Source organism: Furipterus horrens, unplaced genomic scaffold (genome assembly GCF_987537825.1).
Source record: "Furipterus horrens unplaced genomic scaffold, mFurHor1.1.pri manual_scaffold_3, whole genome shotgun sequence".
NCBI classification, from domain to species: Eukaryota; Metazoa; Chordata; class Mammalia; order Chiroptera; family Furipteridae; genus Furipterus; species Furipterus horrens.
In genome coordinates this window covers 31363009-31385306 of record NW_028327173.1, presented here as the reverse complement: position 1 = coordinate 31385306, position 22298 = coordinate 31363009, and the positions used below count along the sequence as shown (strand labels likewise).

Sequence of the window (22298 nt, the reverse complement as noted above, 5' to 3'; positions counted from 1 at the left end):
TGTGTCCTAACGGGAGATCAAATATGAGACCTTTTGGTTTGCAGGATGATGCCCAACCAACTGAACCACACTGGCCAGGGCTTCTTAGTATCTCTTGGTCCATTGATAACTTAAAATTTTGGAGGATATAATCCCACCATTTAAGAAACAGATGGAATGTGGAGAGTTCAAAAATACCTAACTGGACGTCTGGATTCCTCTGTCTCCTTCTAATTCACAAACAGTAAATATTCTCTTAAATTGGATTATAATTCAGTGGATCGAGCGTTGACCTGCGAGCCAAGTGTCGCTGGTTCGATTCCCAGTCAGGGCACATGACTAGGTTGCACGCCAGATCCCCAGCTGGGGGAGCAAGTGAGAGGCAACCATACAGTGATGTTTCTCTCCCTCTCTTTCTCCTTTCCCCTCTCTCTAAAAACAAACAAACAAACAAATAAATTATTATTTTAAATTGGATTATATTTCTTTTCTGCCTAAAATTGCTTCATGGCTACCCAAATAAACATCAACATTATCTGGAAACTTGTTAGAAATGCAGCATTCTGCTCTGCCCTAGACTGCTAAATCAAAAATTCTAAGCATAGGGCCCAGCCATTTGTGTTTTAACAAGCCCTCCAAGTCATTCTCTTTGTTGTTGTTGTTATTTATTGATTTCAGAGAGAAAGAAAGGGGCGGGGGGGGGATTGATTTATTGTTTCATTTATCTATGCATTCATTGGTTGATCCTTGTACGTGCCCTGACCAGGGATGAAACCTGAAGCCTTGGCATATGGGAAGGATGCTCTAACCAACTGAGCTACCCCACCGAGGCCCTGTTAGTGATTCTGACACAAGCCAAGGTTTGAGAAACACAGTGATAACGGAAGTACTGTGTATCTGCATTTTCTCATTTAATCTTCGCAACAACTCTGTATTATTATTGCCAATATAGTGCAGGGATTAAGAGTGAAGTCTGGAGCCAGATGGTTGGCGTTTGAATTCTAGGTTTCCCAGCTTTGTGATATAGGGCCACATTTTCTTTCTCTAGAAGATTCGCATGGTAACAGTACTTATCTACCTCATGGGGTTGTTGGGTAATGAAATGAGTTAGTTATAAAATGCTTAGAACGGTAACCAGCATAGAGTAAGCATCACGTAAGGGTATTAACATTTCGCAAAGGAGGGAACTTGGGCAGAGATGTGAATTGACTTCCTTAATGTCCAGGTGAGTGGTAGAACCAGGTTTTAAATTCTCCTTAGCCTTCAGAGGCCGCCCATGGACTAGACATCGGTGCAGCCTTGCGCAAGCAAGGGGAGTGAATAGCTGTGTCCAAAGCCGCGAGCCCCTCTGACCCTGGGGTGCAGTGCGCTCTAGTTCAAGGCTCTAGAACTGCGATTGGAATCGAGTCTGCCACCTGGCCATGCTGGAGGCGGGGAAGCAGCTCATCCCCGGCACCGACCCCGCCAGCCCTCTGCAAAGCCGCTGCCGAGGGTCTAAGGACTGGCGGTGTCGCGGATTACATCCCCACTCGCCGCCGCCACCGCCGCCGCCGCCGCCCCAAGCACCGCCCGCCGCCCTCTCACCCCAAGGCGTTGGTGGCGGCGGAAGCGGGGAGGCGGGCTGGCCGTCCGGGGCGGGGCCGCGCGCGGCATGGAGGAGGCGGAGGCCGTGGCGCGCCGGGCGGAGCAGTGCGGGCCCGAGAGGGGCCCGAGAGGGGCCCAGGGCCCCTGACCTGTGAGTGCCTCCGGGCGGGGATCCGGGGGTGGTGGCGCGGCCGGGGCAGGTCTCTCGAGGCGTCCGGCGGCCCGGACCCCTGGGAGGAGAAGAGCAGGTTAAGATAGGAGGTGCGAGGGTGGAAGGGTGAGGAGAATGGGGTGGGGGAGCCGCTGCCCTTAGCCCACCCCCGGACCCAGATGGCCTGGGGCTTGGTCCATTTTGGGGGCTGGTGAGCCTTGAAAGCCGATGGTTTGGCTTCTTCCTCTGGGTCCCTGGGCAACCCTGTCATTTTCCCCAGCCCCAGGGGAGTTCCAGGTGATCTGACCCCTCTGAAGGTTTCCTTCCCAGAAAAGTTGAGCCAGTTTTCCCAGGTAGCACAGTATGGATTCCTGCAGAGAAAGCATCAGACTTTAGTAGGAACACCTTACTCCATGTGATCCTTTGGTCCCCTCAGTTTCCTGAAGGCATGGGTTGGCCGGGACAGTGGTGACCCTCCAGTCTGGCATGGACGACTGGAAGCCCAACCCCCTCATCAAGCCCTTTGGGGCTCGGAAGAAGAGGAGCTGGTATCTTACCTGGAAGTATAAACTGACCAACCAGAGGACCCTGCGGAGATTCTGTCAGGTATAGAGATGTCCCAGACCTCCTCGGGGCTTCCTCCCAGCCTTACCCCAGCCTAGACTATGAGCACTGGAACCCACCCTGGCTGCCCTCACCCAGAAAGCGGCAGCAGGTTTCTAGAGTGGAAACCTCTTTGTGTCATGTCCCTCTTAGGTAGTGGTTTGGGCCCCAAGCTCTGGAATCAGAACCCAGTACAGCCTCCTAGGTTTCTGAGAGAAGTCCGAAGTCTGATTAGGAAGGCTTTGCCCAAGAGCCCATACCATCAGGCAGTCAGGGCTAGGACCCAGGTCTTCTGATACCCAGCTGGTTCTTGGGACTGGCTCCATCTCTAGGAACTAATTGTGGAGGGAACCAAGGAAATCAAGGCTTCACATGGGAGAATACAGGAGCTCTGGATAGGGAGAGCCCTGATGAAGTAGGAAGGGTTGGGGGGGGGGTGTCCACCTGGTAAAGGTGACCAGGAAATTGGACCCTGGTTGGGGGAGTAGAGCTGGGCAGACAGAGGGAGGAGAGCCAGGCCTCAGGTTCTCCCTTTGTCATCAGTGCAGCCAGGGCCCTCCTTTCAGGAAGACTCTCAATGATGTGGGGTGGGGAGTGCCCCTCTTTAGTTATTCCTACCCCTCCCCTCAGACAGGGGCTGTGCTGTTTCTACTGGTGACCGTCATTGTCAACATCAAGTTGATCCTGGACACACGACGAGCAATCAGCGAGGCCAATGAAGACCTAGAGCCGGAGCAAGACTATGGTGGGGCCAGGCTGAGGGTGGGATTGGTGAAGGGGGTTCCCTGGGATCTCATGGCTAAAACAGCAGGCATATCCCAAAGGATGAGACTGTTGGAGAGACTATTTCCATGACCTGTCATACCCCCACAGATGAGGCCCTGGGCCGATTGGATCCCCCACGGCGCAGAGGCAACAGTCCCCGAAGGGTCCTGGATGTGGAGGTATACTCAAGCCGCAGCAAAGTATATGTGGCAGTGGATGGCACTACGGTGAGTGGATTGGTGTCTGATGTACACTCCTTTCTACTCAAGGTGTGGTCCACTGGCTTGGGGGTCCACTGTCCGAGTAGGAACTACACCTCTGCTAATTTCTACATGTGTGACTTTGGAGGCCTCAGTTCCTCATCTGAAACCTGGGACTAATGATTTCTACTTGCCAGGATTATATGAAAAGTATATGAAGTGTATTATATGTAGTGGGATTTTACCAGAAGTAATCATTAGTATTAGTAGGCAGTTAATTCCTTGTTACGTCATAATTACTTCCTGGTCTCTTCATTAGCTTTAGCCTTATCTTGGGCACTGGGGAACTGAAAGTAATCAGACCTACTTTGAAGAGCTCAGTCTGATAGATCATGGTGTCTCCAGCATGAGGCAGGGGCAATCAAGGGCTTTCAGAGCCATGAAAGCTGTGGAGGGACTGGTTCTAGAAAGATGTGATCTCTTTTGATGGGAATACTATGGAGGCTTCCTGGAAGAGGTGGTCTTCAAGCTGGGTTGGAAGAGAATTGTGTAAACAGGTATAGGGAGGAGAGGGGGTTTCATTTCATGCAGTTGTTTTTTTTAAGTGCCAATAAGACAGAGAGACCTTGAATGCCAGAGTGAAGAGTTGGACTTTGTCTCTGCCACCCTGTAGGTACTGGAGGATGAGGCCCGGGAGCAAGGCCGGGGCATCCATGTCATCGTCCTCAATCAGGCCACGGTGAGGTTCTAGGGGTAGGGGACCTGAAGAGCCAAAGCTAAGCCCTCCTTGCTGTTGATACTAACTCATGAGTGGTGTGTCCCCTGCCAGGGCCATGTGATGGCAAAGCGTGTGTTTGACACATACTCACCTCATGAAGATGAGGCCATGGTTCTGTTCCTCAACATGGTGGCACCTGGCCGAGTACTCATCTGCACCGTCAAGGTCAGTGACTCTACCCTGCCCCTATCCCCAAAACCCCAGCTCCAACCCTGCCCATAGCCCTGGGTTCTATGCCCCTAGTATGGCACACTGGGAAGGCTCTGGGGGAAAATAACTTGGGTTCCAATACTAGCTTTGGTACTGTGTGCCAGGCACTGAATGAGTGTGGGTACTACAATGGGAAGCAAGACCGAGTCCCTATCCTTAAGGAGTGTACTCTAGCAGGGCAGGATTTTTTTTTTTTAAGTAGCCAAATAAATGTTTTAATGTCAGGAAATAATAACTTCTGTGAGGAAGAAAATAAAGCTAGGGAGACAGAGTGATGGGGAATGTATTTTAGAAAGGGAAGGCGTCTGTAAGGAAATGACATGTGAGCAGAAAGCTGGATGAAGGGTGGGGAGAGCCACATACATATCTAGAGGAGGAGCATTCTAGATAGAAACAATGGCAAGTGCAAAGGCCCTGAAGTGGGAACAAGCTTGGCATGCTTGAAGAACAGCAAGGGTTCCAGCACAGCTGGAGCAGAATAAGGGGGGCGAAAAGAGTGGTGGGAAGAAGGCAGAGAGGTAGCAGGGGACAGAGGTGCAGATTATGTGGGGTTATGGTAAGGATTTATTAGCCTGGTGACCTTGGATGATTCTCAGAATCTCCCTAAGCCTTTCGTTTTCTTATCTGTGAAATGATAGTAATAACAGAGGGTTGTTATGATAACCTAATGAGCTAATTCAAGTAAAAGGTTTGACATGGTGCTTGATACACTCATCATTAGTGCTCCATGAGGCCAGGTCTCCTGGAACCGTGTTGTTCAGGCTGACCACCTTCTCTGGTTTCATAGGACGAGGGCTCCTTCCACCTCAAGGACACAGCCAAGGCTCTACTGAGGAGCTTAGGCAGCCAGGCCGGCCCTGCTCTGGGCTGGAGGGACACCTGGGCCTTCGTGGGACGAAAAGGAGGTATGGGCACCATAGACCATCCACACTTACAGTATTAAGGGCCCCTGGGGAAGCAGAACCCCAGAAGGGGTGGGGAGGGAAGCAAATAGGAGCCAGTGGTGGTGAGTTGGATGAAAGTGGTAGGGAGATGGGAATAAGCTCCAAAACTGGAGTCTGGGCCCTCATTATCCCTCATTCCTGTTCCCTGCCAGGTCCTGTCCTTGGAGAGAAGCATTCTAAGTCACCCGCCCTCTCCTCCTGGGGGGACCCAGTCCTACTGAAAACAGATGTGCCGCTGAGCTCAGCTGAAGGTGGGCTTAGCTGGGGCTGGGCTCTGGGGCAGTGCCTGAGCTGGGGTGGGCATTTGGCTCCTCTTCATGGGGCTCTATTAAACTCTTGACTGGGGTGTCTGGTGTTCTTCAGACCACACTGGCCTTGTGCCCCCACCCTGTTGACCCTATCTCTCCCTCAGAGGCAGAGTGCCACTGGGCAGATACGGAGCTGAACCGTCGCCGCCGGCGCTTCTGCAGCAAAGTTGAGGGCTATGGGAGTGTGTGCAGCTGCAAGGACCCCACACCCATTGAATTCAGCCCTGACCCAGTGAGTGGGGCCTTAGGCAGTAAGGCTTGGACTCCTTCCCAGCCTGGCAAGGGACCCTAGGAAAGATCCAGGTTACACTTTCCCTACCCCAGCCTGGGAGGGAACCAGGAGCTGAGGATTTACACGGAGCTCTGAAAGACAGGGCATTTGAATGGATGGGGGGCAGGTGGAGGGCAGGCCACATAGAGGACCATGACAGGGAAGACTCTCCCTTTTCTCTGAAGTCTCCCTCACCCCGCAAGAACTCTTCCTTTGGTAGGGATCCCAGTTTGAAGAGGGAATGAGGCAAGAGCTAAAAGCTATTTCTCACTCAGCTCCCAGACAACAAGGTCCTCAATGTTCCTGTGGCTGTCATTGCAGGGAACCGGCCCAATTACCTGTACAGGTGAGCCTGGGAATGGCCTTCATCCAGCAGTGAGCAGGAGGGTGCACAGTGGGTGGGAACCCCAGGCTCATCTATCTGCAGGAGGAACTCTCAAGGTGGGCAGAAATAAGAGATTCTAGGTCCATTTCATACGTGGGTGAACATGGGGAATATGGGCCCATCTATAAACATCTGGGGGTCCTGTGTTGGGGTGCAAGATGCCTAACCCAGCTCTGGGCTCCCCAGGATGCTGCGCTCTCTGCTTTCCGCCCAGGGGGTGTCTCCCCAGATGATAACAGTTTTCATCGATGGCTACTATGAGGTGAGTGGGACTTGGGAGCTTCAGGTGGAGCAGAACAGTGTTGTGGGTGCTGAGTAGCAGTGATCACTGAGGACTGACAAGAAAGACAGCCCGGGCAAGGGCTGTGAGATGTAGAGGGCTTGGCATGTCAGAGCTTGCAGAGATGAGCTGGGGGATGGTGACTCACTGGATGACCAGTGGCCATGCCTCCCAGGAGCCGATGGACGTGGTGGCGCTGTTTGGTTTGAGGGGCATCCAGCACACTCCCATCAGCATCAAGAACGCTCGTGTGTCTCAGGTACTGTCTAAGCAGGGGTGGAACGGGCAGACACCTGGCAGTACCTTCCACCCTAAAGCTCATGTGCCCTGTTTCTGTTCCCCACCCAGCACTACAAGGCCAGCCTCACTGCCACTTTCAACCTGTTTCCAGTGAGTAGTAAGGAAAAAACTCCTGGGCCTGGGGAGAGGAAACATGAGCGTAAAGTCTGGTCTTATATAGCAAGCTCTTCTGCTCTCTGGACCTCATCCTCCTTATCTGGAAAATGGGGAGAGTGCTGCCTGAGAAGTGGGATGAAGGTGGAGGAGACATCAGATTAGAAAGGCCTCGCATGGGATCATGCTGTTGTCCCCCCCCCCCCCCCCCCCTTGCAGGAAGCCAAGTTTGCTGTGGTTTTGGAAGAGGACCTGGACATTGCTGTGGATTTTTTCAGGTGAGGGTTAGGGTTAGGGTTGTATAAGCTGCATAGGGCTTCTTTGCTTCACTGTGTCTCCAGGGAAGAAGGCAGTGAGGTATCTTGGAGAGCTTTCTGGAGGAAGCAAGCTCAGAAGTGAGGGAGAAGTCTGAGCAAGTGTAGGATGGCAGGTGTTGGGCTGGAGTAAGAGTTGAAAGGATCAATGGAGACGGTGAAGATTTGGGAGGATGGGGAAGGAGGTATGGCTCCTGAGTCCCATCTTTAGCTCTTCCCACATCACTGTGTGGCTGGGTTTGTCCTTGTCCCTCCCTGAACCCTTGGACCCTGCCTCTCTCAGTTTCCTGAGCCAGTCCATCCACCTGCTGGAGGAGGATGACAGCGTGTACTGTATCTCTGCCTGGAATGACCAGGTAGGCTGAGTGGCCAAGGGTCAGCTGGGGAGTTGGTCGAGGCCCTGAGCTAATACCTCCCATCATGGCTCCCTATCCCCAGGGGTATGAACACACTGCTGAGGACCCAGCATTGCTGTACCGTGTGGAGACCATGCCTGGGCTGGGCTGGGTGCTCAGGAAGTCTCTCTATAAGGAGGAGCTTGAGCCCAAGTGGCCCACACCAGAAAAGGTGTCCTGGAAGGGGAGGGTGTGTGGGCTGGGGTCCCCTACCAGCCTGGTACCTCTGAACATTCATAATCCTCCATGCCCCCAGCTCTGGGACTGGGACATGTGGATGCGGATGCCCGAACAACGCCGGGGCCGAGAGTGCATCATCCCTGATGTTTCCCGATCCTACCACTTTGGCATCGTGGGCCTCAACATGAACGGCTATTTCCATGTGAGTGGGAGGGGGAATGTTGAGGAGGGGGCACAGCATGGCAGGTAGGGTCAAGAACATGAACTCTGGAGTAACCCCAGCTCTGCCACTCAGTAGCTGTGTAACCTTGGGGAAATTACTGATCATCCTCTTTTACCCCAGTTTCTTTATTTGTAAAATGAAAATTAAAGTACTATTTACCTCATAGGGGTGTGAGGTTATGAGGTTTAAATGAGTTAATATATGCAAAATGAACTGAGCATTATATAAGGGTTGGCTGGTATTATTTTTATTATTACTATTCTTAGCACTAGACTGTGGGTGTGAAGAGGGTATTTCTGCCGCCAAGCACGCATCCAGCCCTGCAAGCTCTGCCCTCCCCTGTCCTTGCAAGTGCTGGGGCCTAAGCCTCAGCCTGAAGTGAACAGGGAGGTTTCCAAGTCCCCACCCACTACCTGGCTGTGCCCAAACGGCCACTCCCCTTCCCGTTACAGAAGGGGAGGCCTTGAGACAGCCCATCCCTCAGGACTGGACAGCTTCCAGCTTGGAACCTCCTAGAAGCCAGAAGGGCCTTCACAGTCTAGCTAATAGGAGACCTCCACTCATTTCCCCAAGAAGGGCAGGCACTTACCTCAGGTCACTCTCAACACCTTAATCACAGACGTTTTCTCTACCTGCCCAGCCTCTCCCTTTGCCCACCGCCCCCTGCAGGGCCTGTTCCTGGCTTTGTGGCTCTAGAACAGCAGGCCCAGGGAGAACCACTGCGGACAGGGACCAGCTCACTGGTCAGTGGCATGAGCTGCCAGTGTGGACATGAGCTCTCCGGCAATGCTTAAGCCCAAATTATAGCTTTAAGAGCCTGTCAAGGATACTGCAAAAAGAATAGGGAAGATGGAAGGAAATTAGAGGGACCTTTATAGGCCCAGGACTTCATCTGTGGGCCTGTGGATATGTGGTGGGTCAGTGGGCAGGTGTGGGCCAGACAGTGTAAGGCCCTGACTTGTACCCTCACACCTACCTACTCCAGGAGGCCTACTTCAAGAAGCACAAGTTCAATACGGTTCCAGGTGTCCAGCTCAGGAATGTGGACAGGTGAGGGCTGGGGACAGGGCAGAGGGGAGGATATTTAGGAGCCTTGACCAGTATTTAACAGTCCCTTCCAACCCTGAGGCCTGTGTGTTTATCCCAGCCCTGCTGCCCACCCCACCCAATTCCCATGTGACACCCAGCCCTGCTCCTGGGACCTTAGGGGCTACTCCCTCCCTTGGCCTATTTCTCTCTCTCCTTCAGTCTGAAGAAGGAAGCTTATGAAGTGGAAGTTCACAGGCTGCTCAGGTATGGTCTAGGGGAGTTAGGGGTATGTGGCAGGGAGTGAGGAGGAGGAAAATACTGGGGGTCTTGGCCTCATAATTTGTGGGGCCCATGCAAAATGAAAATCTGGGCTCCTTGTTCAAAAATTACTAAGAATTTCAAGACGGCAACAACTAAGCAAGGGGAAGTATGTGATAGACTTAGGAGTCGGTCCCTGTCTTGCTTCTTGCCCCCTTTTGCTGCAGTGAAGCTGAAGTTCTGGACCATAGCAAGGACCCCTGCGAAGACTCTTTCCTGCCAGACACAGAGGGCCATACCTATGTGGCCTTTATCCGAATGGAGAAAGATGATGACTTTACCACCTGGACCCAACTTGCCAAGGTGCCCAGTACCACACCTACCCTAGGAATACGCCTCCCCCAAGATACAGGAAGGCTTTGTTCTAGAATCTTCTACCTTAGAGCCTTCTCTTCACACTCTCAGAACCCCACGTCCAACTACCTTGTTTCAAATTCATATTTTAAAAGATGGTACCTCTTATTGAACTACATCTTTAAGAAAAAATTTAATTTGAGAAATTGTAAAAAAAAAAAAAAAAGGATGCTATTTCTTGCAAATTGAGGAAGCTGCTGAAGAGGGGTTGGGGCTGGGCCATGGGTCCTCAGGGGCCCCTCCCCAAAGCCCTCTGACCCATGCTTCTCCCCACTCCCCATCCCCACCAGTGCCTCCATATCTGGGACCTGGATGTGCGCGGCAACCACCGGGGCCTTTGGAGATTGTTTCGGAAGAAGAACCACTTCCTGGTAGTGGGGGTCCCAGCCTCCCCCTACTCGTGAGTGACTCTTTTCTGCCCTTGGAAATGGGAGACTAGCTGGATTAGGGGACACAGCTAATGACCTCTTCCCTGTTATCTTCCCAGAGTGAAGAAGCCACCATCAATCACCCCAATTTTCCTGGAGCCACCCCCGAAGGAGGAGGGAGCGCCAGTAGCTGCAGAACAGACATGACACCTCCTCCAGGACCCTGCAGGACTGGGTACTGTGTACCCCCAGAGGCAGGCTAGCCCTTGAACCCATCCTGTAGGATTTTGTAGACACTGGCAGGGGCTGGGGCTAGTTTGTTTTTAACATGAGACTTAATTACTAACTTCAAGGGGAGGGTTCTCCTGTCCCAGCATCCCTATTTCTGAATTGGAGGTCTATTTATTCACTTCCTCGTTGGGGAAGGGCGAGGTACTACCTGGGATCCCTGGGCAGCTGATGCTGCCCTTTTTATACTCCCTCCTCCCAGGCCCGGCTCAGAGTTTAACCTATTTATTTGCTTTCCCGAGGGCCTTGGAAATTGGCTGAAGCCTGAAGGGCCTTGATTTCTTTATGGACTGGGGCGCTGCCTGAGGGTGGGGCTGGCTCTTACTCAGGAAACTGCTGTGCCCAACTCCTGGACAGGCCTGGCAGGGGCCCACCCACTGATTCACTCACTTGGAAACCCTCAGTCACTGACCCAGGCCTCTTCTCAGCCTCATCTTTATTCAGGTTTTCAAAGCTGGATAAGGTGGTCATTGATTAAAAAAGGAGAAAACCTCTACGGATGAGTCTTGTGATTTTGTGTGTGTGTGTGTATGTGAGAGAGAGAGAGAGAGAGAGAGAGAGAGAGAGAGAGAGAGAGAGAGAGAGAGAGAGAGAGAGAGAGAGAATGAGAATGAATGGTCATGGTGGATGGTGAGTTTTGCTTACTGCCCACCACAGGGTTTATCTTCCATTTGGGGCTATTTAGCCACCAGGGGATGCCCAAGTCTCAAACTTCCAGGTTTTTCCCTAGGCGCCACCCTAGAGCAGCTGAGCCTGACGTGTTGAGGCTCAGCTTGAAGTAGCCACCCAACACCCTTTCCCTACTGTTTAACCACTAAGCTGTTTCCTGCCTAGCTTGTGAGAGCTAGCTAGGCACTTGTCCCCAGAGATGGAGAAAGAGAGCAAAGGGAGATACTTGGGGGTAGGAAGGTAGTGGGAGCGCAGGTGTGTATAGTCCGGTGTGGGTGGGAAGGAAGTGGGTGAGACAGAACCAGGTTGGCATCATTCAGGAGGCTAGGACTGGGCTACAGGTGGAGACATAGGAATAAGGATATCTGTGGCCCTTAGGGTATGATAGGCAGATTTCAGAGCTGTGCATTTTTTTCTGGAGAAGAGGCATTGCTTTCATCAGATTCTCACCCAGCCAGTGATCCAGAGAAATTAGGAAGATCTAAGTTATAGAGGCACCAGAAAATGAATGGGATTGTCCACAGGGAGTGGCTAAGAGCCCAGAGCAGGTACAGTGTGGCATGTAAGGGATCTGTGAAGGACTTGGGATCAGGAGAGTGGGTATAGGACACCCCTTTGAGAAAGGTCCTCTGCAGAATCCCTGTGAGGCGAGCCTCATGAGCTCCTATAGAGCCTGGGCCAGGAAGGCAGGAACTGAGGAACTCCTGCCCTTTCACCAGCTCTCTGCCCCTGCCTCCCCCACCGGTGCCTGGAGCTCAGCTCGAGATGGCACGGGTGGTGTGGCTTGAACATTTCTTGCCACCTGCTGCCTTCAGTGTTTGCTGGAACTGGAGATAGTGCTTGAGGTGCCATAACAACCAGATTGAGGAGCAATTAGCTCACAATGAGGTGGAGCCCTGCCCTGGGCAAACAAATTACATTTATATGGGCACCTGAGGAGGGTTTGTGTGTGCAACTCATAGAAAAGTGCAGAAGAGCCCTGGCTGGTGTGGTTCAGTGGGTTGAGTGCTTGCCTGTGAACCGAAAGGTGTTCGATTCCCGGACAGGGCACATGCCTGGGTTGCAGGCCAGGTCCCCAATTGGGTGCATGGAAGAGGCAACTGATCATTGTTTTTCTCTCCCTCTCTTTCTCCCTGCCATCCCCTCTCTCTAAAAGTAAATAAATAAAATTAAAAAAATAAGAAAGAAAAAATAAAAACTGCAGAAGAGTGTCTCATTGCTCTTCCTGCCCGCCCCTCTGTACGCTCCCAATTTTTGCCTCAACCAGCTTTTAAGCACTGTATGGCTCTGGGCAGGTCACTGTTCCTTTTTGGGCTTAGCAAGGGTGATAGTTCCTGGCTGCCTTAGAAAAGCCTGGAAAGAGAGATTCAGGGGTCAAAGACAAGCAAGGGGGAGGACTTGTTTGCCACATGGGGCTTTTTGCCTAGCAGCAGACACCATGTTCTCTAGCCATCACTGCTTCAGTGCTATCGCTCCTGGTTCAGCAACAATCAGATCTGTGTGGGACACTCTGGCTTTTTGGTAAATCTGTTGCTGTGTCACATGACCTGGGTCCAAACTCTTTGCAGAAAGGGTGGGCCTGGAACTCATCACACAGCCTTTGTAGGCCCAGTTTCTGGAGCGCGGGGGTGGTTAAGAGGAAATGAAGATCAGATCTGTAGAACGCCAGGCAGGCCAAGACCAGGAATAAATGAGGTTCCTTCTGAAATAGCCAGAGCAGGGACAGGTGTGGGGCTTTGCCTGAGTAGGAAGGGTAGGCAGCTTAGATCCTCTCATGGGGCTTTCAGAGGGCTTCCCAGAGCCTAAGGAGTGACCTCTCCCATTGCCCTGGCAATATTTCTGGTCCTCCCTGCCCCCACTTGGGCACAAGCTTGTTATTTTCATAGCTTTCTGGTCCAGTGCCCCTCACCAGGAATGGGTAGTTTCGGGCCAAAGTCCTCCCACATTATAGGAAGCTGACAGGCCCAGCCCCCACCTCCTCCCTCAGTGCCCTGTTGACGTGCCCTGTTGACCATCCTGTTACACTCCCTTCCAGGTTTGGAATCTAAATGGAGAGGAGAAATAGCCTTCTACTTCCACCCCACTTTTCTACCTTTCCAGAGGCCTGAGTCTCCAGCCCCACACAAATCTGAGACCAGTTTAGCCAAGATGGGTCCCTCTCCCCAAGGATACATAAGAATAAGATTCCCAGTGGAAACATTTTAATTGGTTTATGAAATCTGAAGTGCCTTCTACACATCCGCCTGGTTGCTGCTAATTTTGCATACGCCCAGGATATGGGGTGCCTTAGTCCCCAGTGGAGTACTGAAGTCACCAAGAGCTCCTGTTGGTTTGAAGGGGTATCAAGGGTTTAAGAGACAGACTGGGGGAATGGGCAGGAGTACTGGCTACCTCAGAACAGGTGGGCCCCAGCCACATCAATGGAAGGCAAAGTCAAGCACAGCCTGTAGGGGGTGGTCCCTATGTGGCCCCCAACTCCACAGCAGCGAGGTCAGGCCCATTCTGGCCCAAATCACACATTAGATCCTGTCCCTGTGCTGATCACGCCCTCTTGGTAGTACCGTGGCACCTCTTCCCAGTTCCTACAGCAGCAGTGGCGGAGGCAGAAGCAGACTTATTTCAAATTGCAGTATAGATATAAGGACACGATCATGGCAGCCAGCTGGTGGGGAAGGAATAGGGAGAGGTAAGGGGGCATTATCATGGTCCTTACACTATTCCCCTGCCGCCCAGCCCCCTACCTGTCTCCTCCAGATAGGCCTCAGAGTTAGGTAAAGCAGCTCCGATCCGGTGGGGATATCCTGCCCCAACCTCAAACCCTTACCTCCAAGCCCCCAATTCCGGCTGCCACACCACCCACGGTGACTGCATTGGTTCGGATGTCTTGGAGAAGCTGCTTGAAGCAACCCTTGGGGAAGGGAAGAGAGCATCCAGACTCAGCACCTGCCTCCCACTCTTCCTCAGCACTCCGAGGCTATTCAAGCAGCCCCACCTTCCATGCCAGCCCATACCTGTACAGCTTTGACCTCGGCCTTCTCCATGGTGCAAGGTTCAATGGCTGTGTTATTGACATTATCAAAGCAACAGTATGGGGGAAAGACATTGTTCTCTAGGAAGTAGGGAGAGTTCTCAAAATCTGTGTAGTTATTGAAGCCACAGCACTTGAGCTGGAGACAAGGAAGAGAGGGTGGTCAGTGGGGCCTCGCTCCTTTCTTCCCACTCTAAAATCTCCCCCAGCCCACCTTACCCCATCCATGGTGCTGTTCCACACTTGGGTGAAGTCCTTCTGGGAACCATAGTCTTTCTTGATGGTAGGCACTATCAGCAGTGTCAGGAAGTGCTCAGCCTAGACAGGGCAGGCCAGTGTTTAGGGCCTGATAGAGAAGGTGGCCTTTCACAGGCCACAGCCCACTTCCAGGACTTTGCCCAATCATACCCCCTTTCCCCATCCTCGATCCTCACCATTGTGGTATACACCAAGGCGACCACAGCAGCTGCAACCTCAGCAATGAAGATGAGGAGGAGGATGAAGAAGAACTGAGTGGGGAACAGGAGTCTGAATTTTAGGGAGAGGCAGTCCCTCATGACTTCCTTGCTCTAACCCAACCCCCTAAAAACAAGGCAGGGGCCCCTTTGCAGAGGTCCCTGGAGTCCAGAACAGGGTGTAGGGATTCCCAGGGCTTGGTGTCAAAGGTAAGGGGACCCTGCGCATTGGTTATGGGCCTCTGGAGCTGAGTTTGACACACCATCATGAGGGCACACTTGTTCTCAGTGTGAGCACCGTAGCAGCCCAGGAAACCAAGAGCAAAGAGCACAGCACCAGCTGCGATGAGGAAGTAGCCCACGTTGACAAACTGCATGGCACTGGACGACAGCGGCCCGAAAATCTTCAGGAAGGATTGCCCGTCGACTGACACCCAGATCCCCACTGCCAACAGGGCCACACCGCACAGCTGGGGACAAAGAGGCAGACCTTGAAACAGTGCTGGCAAGCAGTTCCCTACCACACAGTTGAGTCAGGAAGGTGGGAGGTGAGAAACCCCCTTTTATTGGCTAAGGAGTCTAAAAGATTTTCCTATAGGGAGGAAAAACATCCTGCAGAGCCAGAAGGATGGGCGCTGGGATATCCATAGCCAGCATCAGGCTGCTCACCTAGGTAGATATAAAGGGGATCGGAGGTTTTGAAAATACCCACTGGGGGCATGGGTTGGCGTAGCTTTCCTCTATCCATGCCAGGGTCCTGCCACATAGCTCGGAGTGAAAACAAGCAGGTGAGCACCCATCCCACCCCATTTCCTCCCCAGGCTATTAGTGCCTGGAACACCTCTGTCCTCTGACAGGGAGAAACGAGGGGGTGGTAGCATTGAGCAGGCTCAACAGTAACCACGGCAATGAAGGCGGGGCTGAAGTTTATACCTACTCCCAACCTTGGAGAGGCAGGTGGTGAGAAGGGGCACCCTGAGGCTCCAATTGGCTCCCTTTCAGTATTAGATTCCAGGCCTGCCCTTCCTTCATCTAGCCTAGACCTCTCCATGTAGAGACCAGTGGAGGGAAGTAGAGCCAGAGCTCTTAGAGGCGCTCTAGCTCAACCCAAAACCTCAGAGGGAATCCTGAGGCCCAGACTGGGGAGGAGGGCACTGCCCAGTTCCCAAAGCAAAGCCTTGTTGACCCAGAGCTTCAGTGGATGAATCATCCTGGTGCACCTTGGTGCCCAGTCCCCACTTTCCAGCTATAGAAACTGAGGTTAGAACCAGGAATAAGGTGGCAGATTGTGGCTGGATTCCAGGCATGTTTGCTCAAGGACAAAAAGCTGGACTTTCAGCCTGCAGGGTCAAATTTCAAGGAGTCTGAGGCCTGCCCTGCTTTGCGCAGCCTGGCAAGGCCTGGGTGACAGAGGCAAGAAACCAAACCAGATTTGCCTTTAACCCCCTCTGGCCAGCGTCTTTGCTGTCCAAATCCCTGGAATCCTGTTGTCGTCTCCAGATACGTGGATAAAGGCTAGTTTCTCTGCCCAAGACACAGCCCACACCGGAGTCAGATTTCTCCAAATTCATCTACACTTTGTGTCTCTACCTCCTCACCTTTTACTCACTCTAACCCTCTCTAATATGGCTCCAAGGTCTCTCGTGACGTCCTGTGCTAAATCTGTAGACATCTCATGCCATAATCTCCTTGACCTTTCTATCTTGCTCTCCTTGTTTTCCTCCCATTGCTTTTTCTCCATCTGCTTCCTGGTGGTCATTTCTTCGCTTATTCCTCATAAGCTGGGTTTCTCGTAGTTCACACTCCCTGAGTGTTCTCACCCATGGTATGGCCTCAACGACCACCTATGGGCACATGACTTTCAAATATCCATGTCCAGTTCCCACCTGAGCTGTAACTCTAAGCTGCCTGTGGGACATCCCCGGGGTTGCTCATACCGGAGACATGGACATCATCTCCAAGACCTCTGCCTCCCTTGCACCTTCTTCCACCCCTCAGCCACCATCTGAGAGTTTTCTCCTTCCTCTACTTTTCTATTTTGTATATTTCTCCCCATCACCACCACCATCTCCAGTGTTTACAACTCATTGCTCGGCTTCCTCAAACATGCCCTCTACAATCTGTTCCTGCAATATTTGATTTCACTGCTGCTGGGCCTTTCCGCATACTTTACAACCTTCTCATGCAGGGAAAATCTCTAGCCTCGGCTATTTCCTCTAGGAAGTCCTCTCTGCCCAAGTGGGGTTCAAACCCCTCCTATGGGTTCCCATAGGCCCTGAGCTAAGACCAGAAATACTACATTGTGACTGTCTGCCTATCTGGCCTGCTGGACCTGAGATCTTCCAGGGCAGAGAAAGAGCTTGCTCACCTGTCACCCTAGCACTCAGCACTGAGTCTTAGACTATAAATGTGTTGAATGAACAGGGCTGCTTGAGGCAGACCTTTTGCTCTGCAGTCTCTGGGTCTTCTCTTCTTTCAGCTCCCCATAATATAGAGGCCACCAAATGTCCTTCCACACCAGGTGACTTAGGGAAAACCCTTCCCCACTCTGGACCCCAATGCAGTCTTTTATTTCCCAGGCTGTTACCCACTTCTGTAGGGAGCTCCAAAAAGACCACAACCCCCATACTTACAAAGATGAGAAAATTGAAGAGGATCATCATAGTCTTAACGAAGCTGTAGCACTGCATGGTGGCTCCTGGGAGGCAGACATGTATGAGTTAGGACTTCCCCCTGCAACCCTCAGGATGGCCCTGGCTCTGGCATTGGACCCTGACATACCAGACTCCAGAATCCTGAACCCATATATCACTAAGCTTCCCCTGCATCTGGACTCTGACACCTTAGGACTTCTCCCAGTTCTCATCCTGATACCCCTATCTCTTTGTACTGCCCAAACGTACTAGCAGCATCTGATACTCAGATCCTAACACCCCAGGTTCATCCACTGGCATCCCAAGTCCAACTACCACACTATAGGTCACTCCATACCCTTCCCTGACATCTATATATCCTGGACCCCTCCCCAAATCAACCCTTCCCATGGTCCTTCCAACTCCCCAAACCTGCTTCCAGATTGAGTTTCCTTCATAGGATAATCTTTACCTTGTGCCATCACCCACCTGTTTAGGACTCTTGGTTGTGACTTCAAAAGAAAAATCTGCTGAGGCTCCAGAGGGGACAAACAGCTCCAGGAAACTGCCACTGAGTGGGCAGGAAGACAACGGAGCTGGCTTTCACACAACACTGCTCACCTGCAGGTGGGGCAGGTGTTTTAAAGGCTTCCTTCTGCCCGCCTGCCTGCCTGCTCCACCCCAGCCCATAGGCCTCCTCTTGCCCCTGCTGCCCCCTGCTGCCTGGAGATCTGTCCCCACAGCCACAGGAGCAAGCCAGCCTCCTTCAGGCAACACCAACCTTGGGCAACGCCCCTCCTGATCTGAGGAGGGAAAGGAAACTTCTGAATGCCCCCCATGACACGGTGCATCTAACTCTGTATCTATAGATACATTCATACATACCCTATGTGCTCACAGGCATACACATCTGCCCAAGCTGCCGTCTACATATTCCATACAGATACATACATAAACACCTACTGGTGCTCATGAGTACACACACACACACACCCCCACCCTCTGAACTCTGTGTAGGCTGATTCCCAATTAGCAACTAACAAACAGCAGAGCAACATCTGAGGTACATACTTAGAGCTTCTCTCTGTCTCTCTGTCTCACACACACTTCCAAGGAAGTGACCCAGGTTTGGCGGCTTCTGCTCCCTCCTTTGAGTAGCAAACAGCTTCTAGTCCTTCTCCTTTCACAATACCTCAAATTCCCCATCTTTCTCCTTCCTTCATCTCTTCTCACTCTTTCCCCCGTCCCTTTTCTCTCCCCCCAACTCCTGTCTTCTCTTAGTACTCTGTGTAGACCCCTTCCCTTTCTGCCAGCAGGTGGCAGCATGGTCCCACAAAAGCGCCACTGCCCGTTTGTAAGGCTCTAATGCCCGCCTTCATTAACCCGCTGCCATCTCACTTCCCATTACAACATTCCTGATGGCGAGGTGCTGGGATAGTTCTGCCTTTCGAGTCACTCAGACCAGGTGCTCAAATCCTGGTTCTGTTGTTTATTAGCTCTGTGACCCTGGGTGGAGCATTTCTTAGACTTGATTTTAAGCCTCTGATTCCTAGTCTGCCTGACAGAATTGTTATAGGGTTTTACAAAGAGATTTTTCTCCTCAGTCTGGGACGTAAGTGATTGCAGAGTAAGACGGTCAGAGTGGGGAAAGTCACAGCCAGAGGGAGTATGGCATGGACAAAGCGGATTAAAAAGGTTATTTTTAATTTTTATTTATTTTTAGAGAGAGGAAGAGAGGGAGAAAGGGAGAGAAACATCAATGTGTGGTTGTCCCCAACTGGGGACCTGGCCTGCAACCCAGGCATGTGCCCTGACTGGGACTTGAACCAGCGACCCTTTGGTTTGCAGGCTGGTGCTCAGTTCACTGAGCCACACCAGCCAGGGCTAATTTTGTCTTTATAGTAGAAGGAGGCAGCTGAGGAGACAGGAGAGGTGACACTGACAATACAATATTTGTCCAGATTATGTTTTAAATGCAGTTATATATATATTGTAAGTCTTTTTTCCTCTTCACAACAATCCTATGAGATAGATTCTCTTTTTATCTCCTTTTTAAATACAGGGAAACAGAGGCACAGAAAGTTTAAGTTCTTGCCGTGATCTCACAACTTATAAGTGGCAGAGCCAAGATTTAGTCCAGTCATTCTGGTGCCAGAGTCTACATCTTAATCGCCAAGCAGACTGTCTACATTGATGGAATTTCTAAAAAGACAGCAGGGACTGACTTCCTGAAAAAGCAGGAAAAGAGGCCTTGGTCTGGGACTTGAGTAAGAAGAAGGCCAAGGGCAGGTGGTTTATAGGTGTAGTGGCTGGAAGTTGATGTGGGCAAGGACAGTTTCTAAGACTGAGGATGGCAAGTGTGGAAGCTGGAGGTGAAGAGGGTGTGGTGTGGAGGGCCCCTCACGCTCCCAGCTGGCTCCTGCAGGAACAGGGAAAGGGAAGGATAAAAGGAAGGAGAGAGGACTGAGATGTAGCGGGAGAAGGGGCAAGTCCTAAGTTCCACAAGAACTCAGTGCAAGCCTGGCAGAGCCATTGATGTTTCTATCTCCTATAAGAAAGGAGTTAAACCCAGGGTTGGAATGTCTTACACTCCCTGGAGACCTAGCTGTTGCTTCACCTCCGCTGATTGTCCACATGGCTTTCTCTTTCACCTCAGGAAAGTTGGAACCAGGTCACATTAATCTATGTTCCCAGTGTCTAGCACATATGAAGCTGTTAATGAACATTTCTTGAATGACTGAATGAATAAATGAATGAATAAGTGCAGAATAACAGGAGTTAAATGTATGGGCTTTGGACCTTGACCATGATGGATTTGAACCCCTGGCTTCACCTGAACCTCAATTTCCTTATACTATCAATCCTCATCATTTATGGATTACATATTTGTGACTACCTACTCACTAGAATTTGTTTGTAACTCGAAACCAATATTCATGACACTTTTGCAGTTATCCACGGACATGTGCAGAACTGCAAAAATTTTGAGTTGGCCAGGTCACATGTTCTCAGCTGAGGTTGAACAGGAGAATACCCTGCCTTCTTACTTCAGCTTTTATAATGTAAACAAGTCTTTTTGTGGTTTATTTAGTGTCATGTTTTTCATATTTTAGGGCTTTTTGTTGGTGGTTTTGCTGTTTAAAATGGCCCCCAACATAATGCTAAACTACTGTCTAATGTTGCTAAGCACAAGATGGTTTTGATGTGACTTACAGAGGAAATACATGCGTTACATGAACTTCATTCAGGTATAGGTTATAGTGCTATTGGCTGTGAGTTCAATGTTAATGAGTCAATAATAATTTTTAAATTAGGTGTCTTTAAACAGAAAAACACAGAAAACTAGATGATGGACTGATCAATAAGTTGACAAAAATGTTATGACCTGGTAGGAATCTAACCCTGTATTTCTCCTAGGGGCATGGACTCAATATTTGCTAATTCAATGTTCATAGTGGTGACTTTGTTAGAACAAAACTTCCATCAATAACAAGGGTTGGCTGTATATGAGACAGGAACAATTATAGAATCTCCTTGTAGGGTTATTGTGGGAGTAAATGAGATAATGTTTTAAGGTACTTGGTACCATCTTTGGCACATAGTAAATGTTCAATAAAAATTGTTAATATTGTTAATGTGGTTGAGTGAGAAAGTAAAGGAGTTATTTTCCCCCACTAAGAGTTCCTTTCTCCCAAGGGACCGAGGTGAGGTTTTCTGGTTGGACTGACCCACGGAGAGAATCGTTAGAGAACCTGACCTATGGCGAGGGGTGGGGACCAGGACTTGTAATTAAGAGCCCCACCCATATACAGACTCTATGTCACAAAGACCTCAGCTGCCCTGGCCAGCAGCACCCTCAGGCACACTACAGGAACTCTCTGTGCCCATGGGGCCTTTTCAGCCTCTCCGTGGCCCTAGGCCTCGGGGTCTACGTTCCCCCTCTCGCAGGCCAGGTATGGGCTGGCCAAGGCCCAGGTTTCCCAAGATGTTCAAGTGTAGCCACAGAAGGTACCGGCAGAAACTCCAAGGTCCAGCTGCCGCCACTGCAGCCACCAATCCTGCCGCCATGGCTAGGGGTATCAACAACACCAACACTGTCACCACCAGTGTGTGGATCCTTCCACTGCAAGGTTAGCCAGGGGCCTTGAGCCAGGACTGGGGTCTGGAAAAACAGGGTCACTGAAGTTTTCCCCACCTTAGCGCTGCATAGGCACTCAAGGGGACACATGCTCTGTGAAATGTCACCCCAAATGTGTGGAGAAGTCTTGATGGCAGGCATCCTAAAGACTTAGTGACTTAATGGAGGATGTATTGGTTGGAAATGGAGGGCTTGGAGAAGTGGGTGAATTGCTGCCTTCCTCACACTCTTTCCTCTCCTTTCTCTCCTCAGTTCTCAGACGCCTCTGTCAACCTGGCAGCTTTCTGATCCTCTAGAAATGCCCAGAAACTAGTCCAGAAGCTTGACTGACTCCAGATCTGCATCTTCTAGGGGCCATGGATGGTGAATAGCAGCCAAATACAATCACTTCGGCTCCAATTGCCTATTTCACTCTAAGGTGTTTCTAGCTGACTCTGCAGGGTATGAGGGCAGGAACAGGCTTCAGTGACAGCAGTAGGGATCACAGTTAGACAGTGGAAGGACAGGACAAGGTCAGCAATACACACTATCTCCCCATCTTTGACTTCAGCTTTTAATATGCCCTATGAGGTAAGGGCCTTCCTGCCTTGCACTCCCCTCTACACAGGGATAAGGGTCTCCATAGACATCTTGGAACATATAGGGAGCCAGGTCCTTGGGGAGGAAGATAGAGGCACAGATCAGAGAGGATAGGATGAAAGAGATTTCACTGTTTGAGTGCAACTTCATGAGTGCTTAAGTGTGGTAAATGTGGCTCTGTGTGCCTGGGATGGTCAGTGTGTAGGTGTAGCTGCTGATGTGTGTGTCTGAGGGTGTGTGTGTGAGACCAGAGTAGTAGGAGTGCAAGTGGACATGTGGCCGACTGCGCCCTTGCAATCCTATGTGCCCCTGTGACCAGCTGTGAGTGTTAAGGTGTGTTTGTGAGGGCATGGATGTACCCAGAGAGGCATCAGCTCTGCTAAGGGGTATGAAGGTCAGGAGGGGGATGGGGGCTAGCCTGAAAGAGGAGAGGGTTGCTTCTGAGGACCGTGTACCACCTTGAGCCCCCAAGTCAC

At 51.1% G+C, this 22298-nt stretch overlaps 3 protein-coding genes across 4 annotated transcripts; 2 read left to right on the top strand and 1 right to left on the bottom strand.

The window, feature by feature from the left end:
* The first annotated feature begins 1612 nt into the window (after window positions 1-1612).
* On the top strand, window positions 1613-10300 carry POMGNT1 (protein O-linked mannose N-acetylglucosaminyltransferase 1 (beta 1,2-)). Of its 2 annotated transcripts, none has more exons than XM_090269378.1 (22): window positions 1613-1714; window positions 2151-2320; window positions 2948-3062; window positions 3191-3309; window positions 3956-4021; window positions 4112-4225; window positions 5058-5175; window positions 5367-5465; window positions 5627-5754; window positions 6069-6139; window positions 6365-6440; window positions 6634-6717; window positions 6807-6848; window positions 7071-7129; window positions 7449-7521; window positions 7604-7732; window positions 7817-7942; window positions 8949-9013; window positions 9212-9256; window positions 9478-9613; window positions 9955-10064; window positions 10152-10300. In XM_090269378.1, the coding sequence occupies exons 2-22, from the start codon at window positions 2201-2203 to the stop codon at window positions 10237-10239; spliced, it is 1983 nt and encodes a 660-aa protein (XP_090125504.1). In that variant the 5' UTR covers window positions 1613-1714; window positions 2151-2200; the 3' UTR covers window positions 10240-10300. The 2 variants fall into 2 exon arrangements, with proteins under 2 accessions (XP_090125504.1, XP_090125505.1); XM_090269379.1 differs by lacking the exon at window positions 1613-1714 and adding an exon at window positions 1748-1824.
* Window positions 10301-13541: 3241 nt separating this feature from the next.
* On the bottom strand, window positions 13542-17726 carry TSPAN1 (tetraspanin 1). The gene is made up of 8 exons (XM_090269376.1): window positions 17595-17726; window positions 17106-17170; window positions 14736-14942; window positions 14452-14526; window positions 14237-14335; window positions 14001-14156; window positions 13814-13897; window positions 13542-13651 (listed from the first exon to the last, which is right to left on the bottom strand). The coding sequence occupies exons 2-8, from the start codon at window positions 17160-17162 to the stop codon at window positions 13604-13606; spliced, it is 726 nt and encodes a 241-aa protein (XP_090125502.1). The 5' UTR covers window positions 17163-17170; window positions 17595-17726; the 3' UTR covers window positions 13542-13603.
* A 3265-nt stretch (window positions 17727-20991) lies between these two features.
* On the top strand, window positions 20992-21539 carry P3R3URF (PIK3R3 upstream open reading frame). The gene is made up of 2 exons (XM_090269377.1): window positions 20992-21235; window positions 21496-21539. The coding sequence occupies exons 1-2, from the start codon at window positions 20992-20994 to the stop codon at window positions 21537-21539; spliced, it is 288 nt and encodes a 95-aa protein (XP_090125503.1).
* The last annotated feature ends 759 nt before the right edge of the window (window positions 21540-22298 follow it).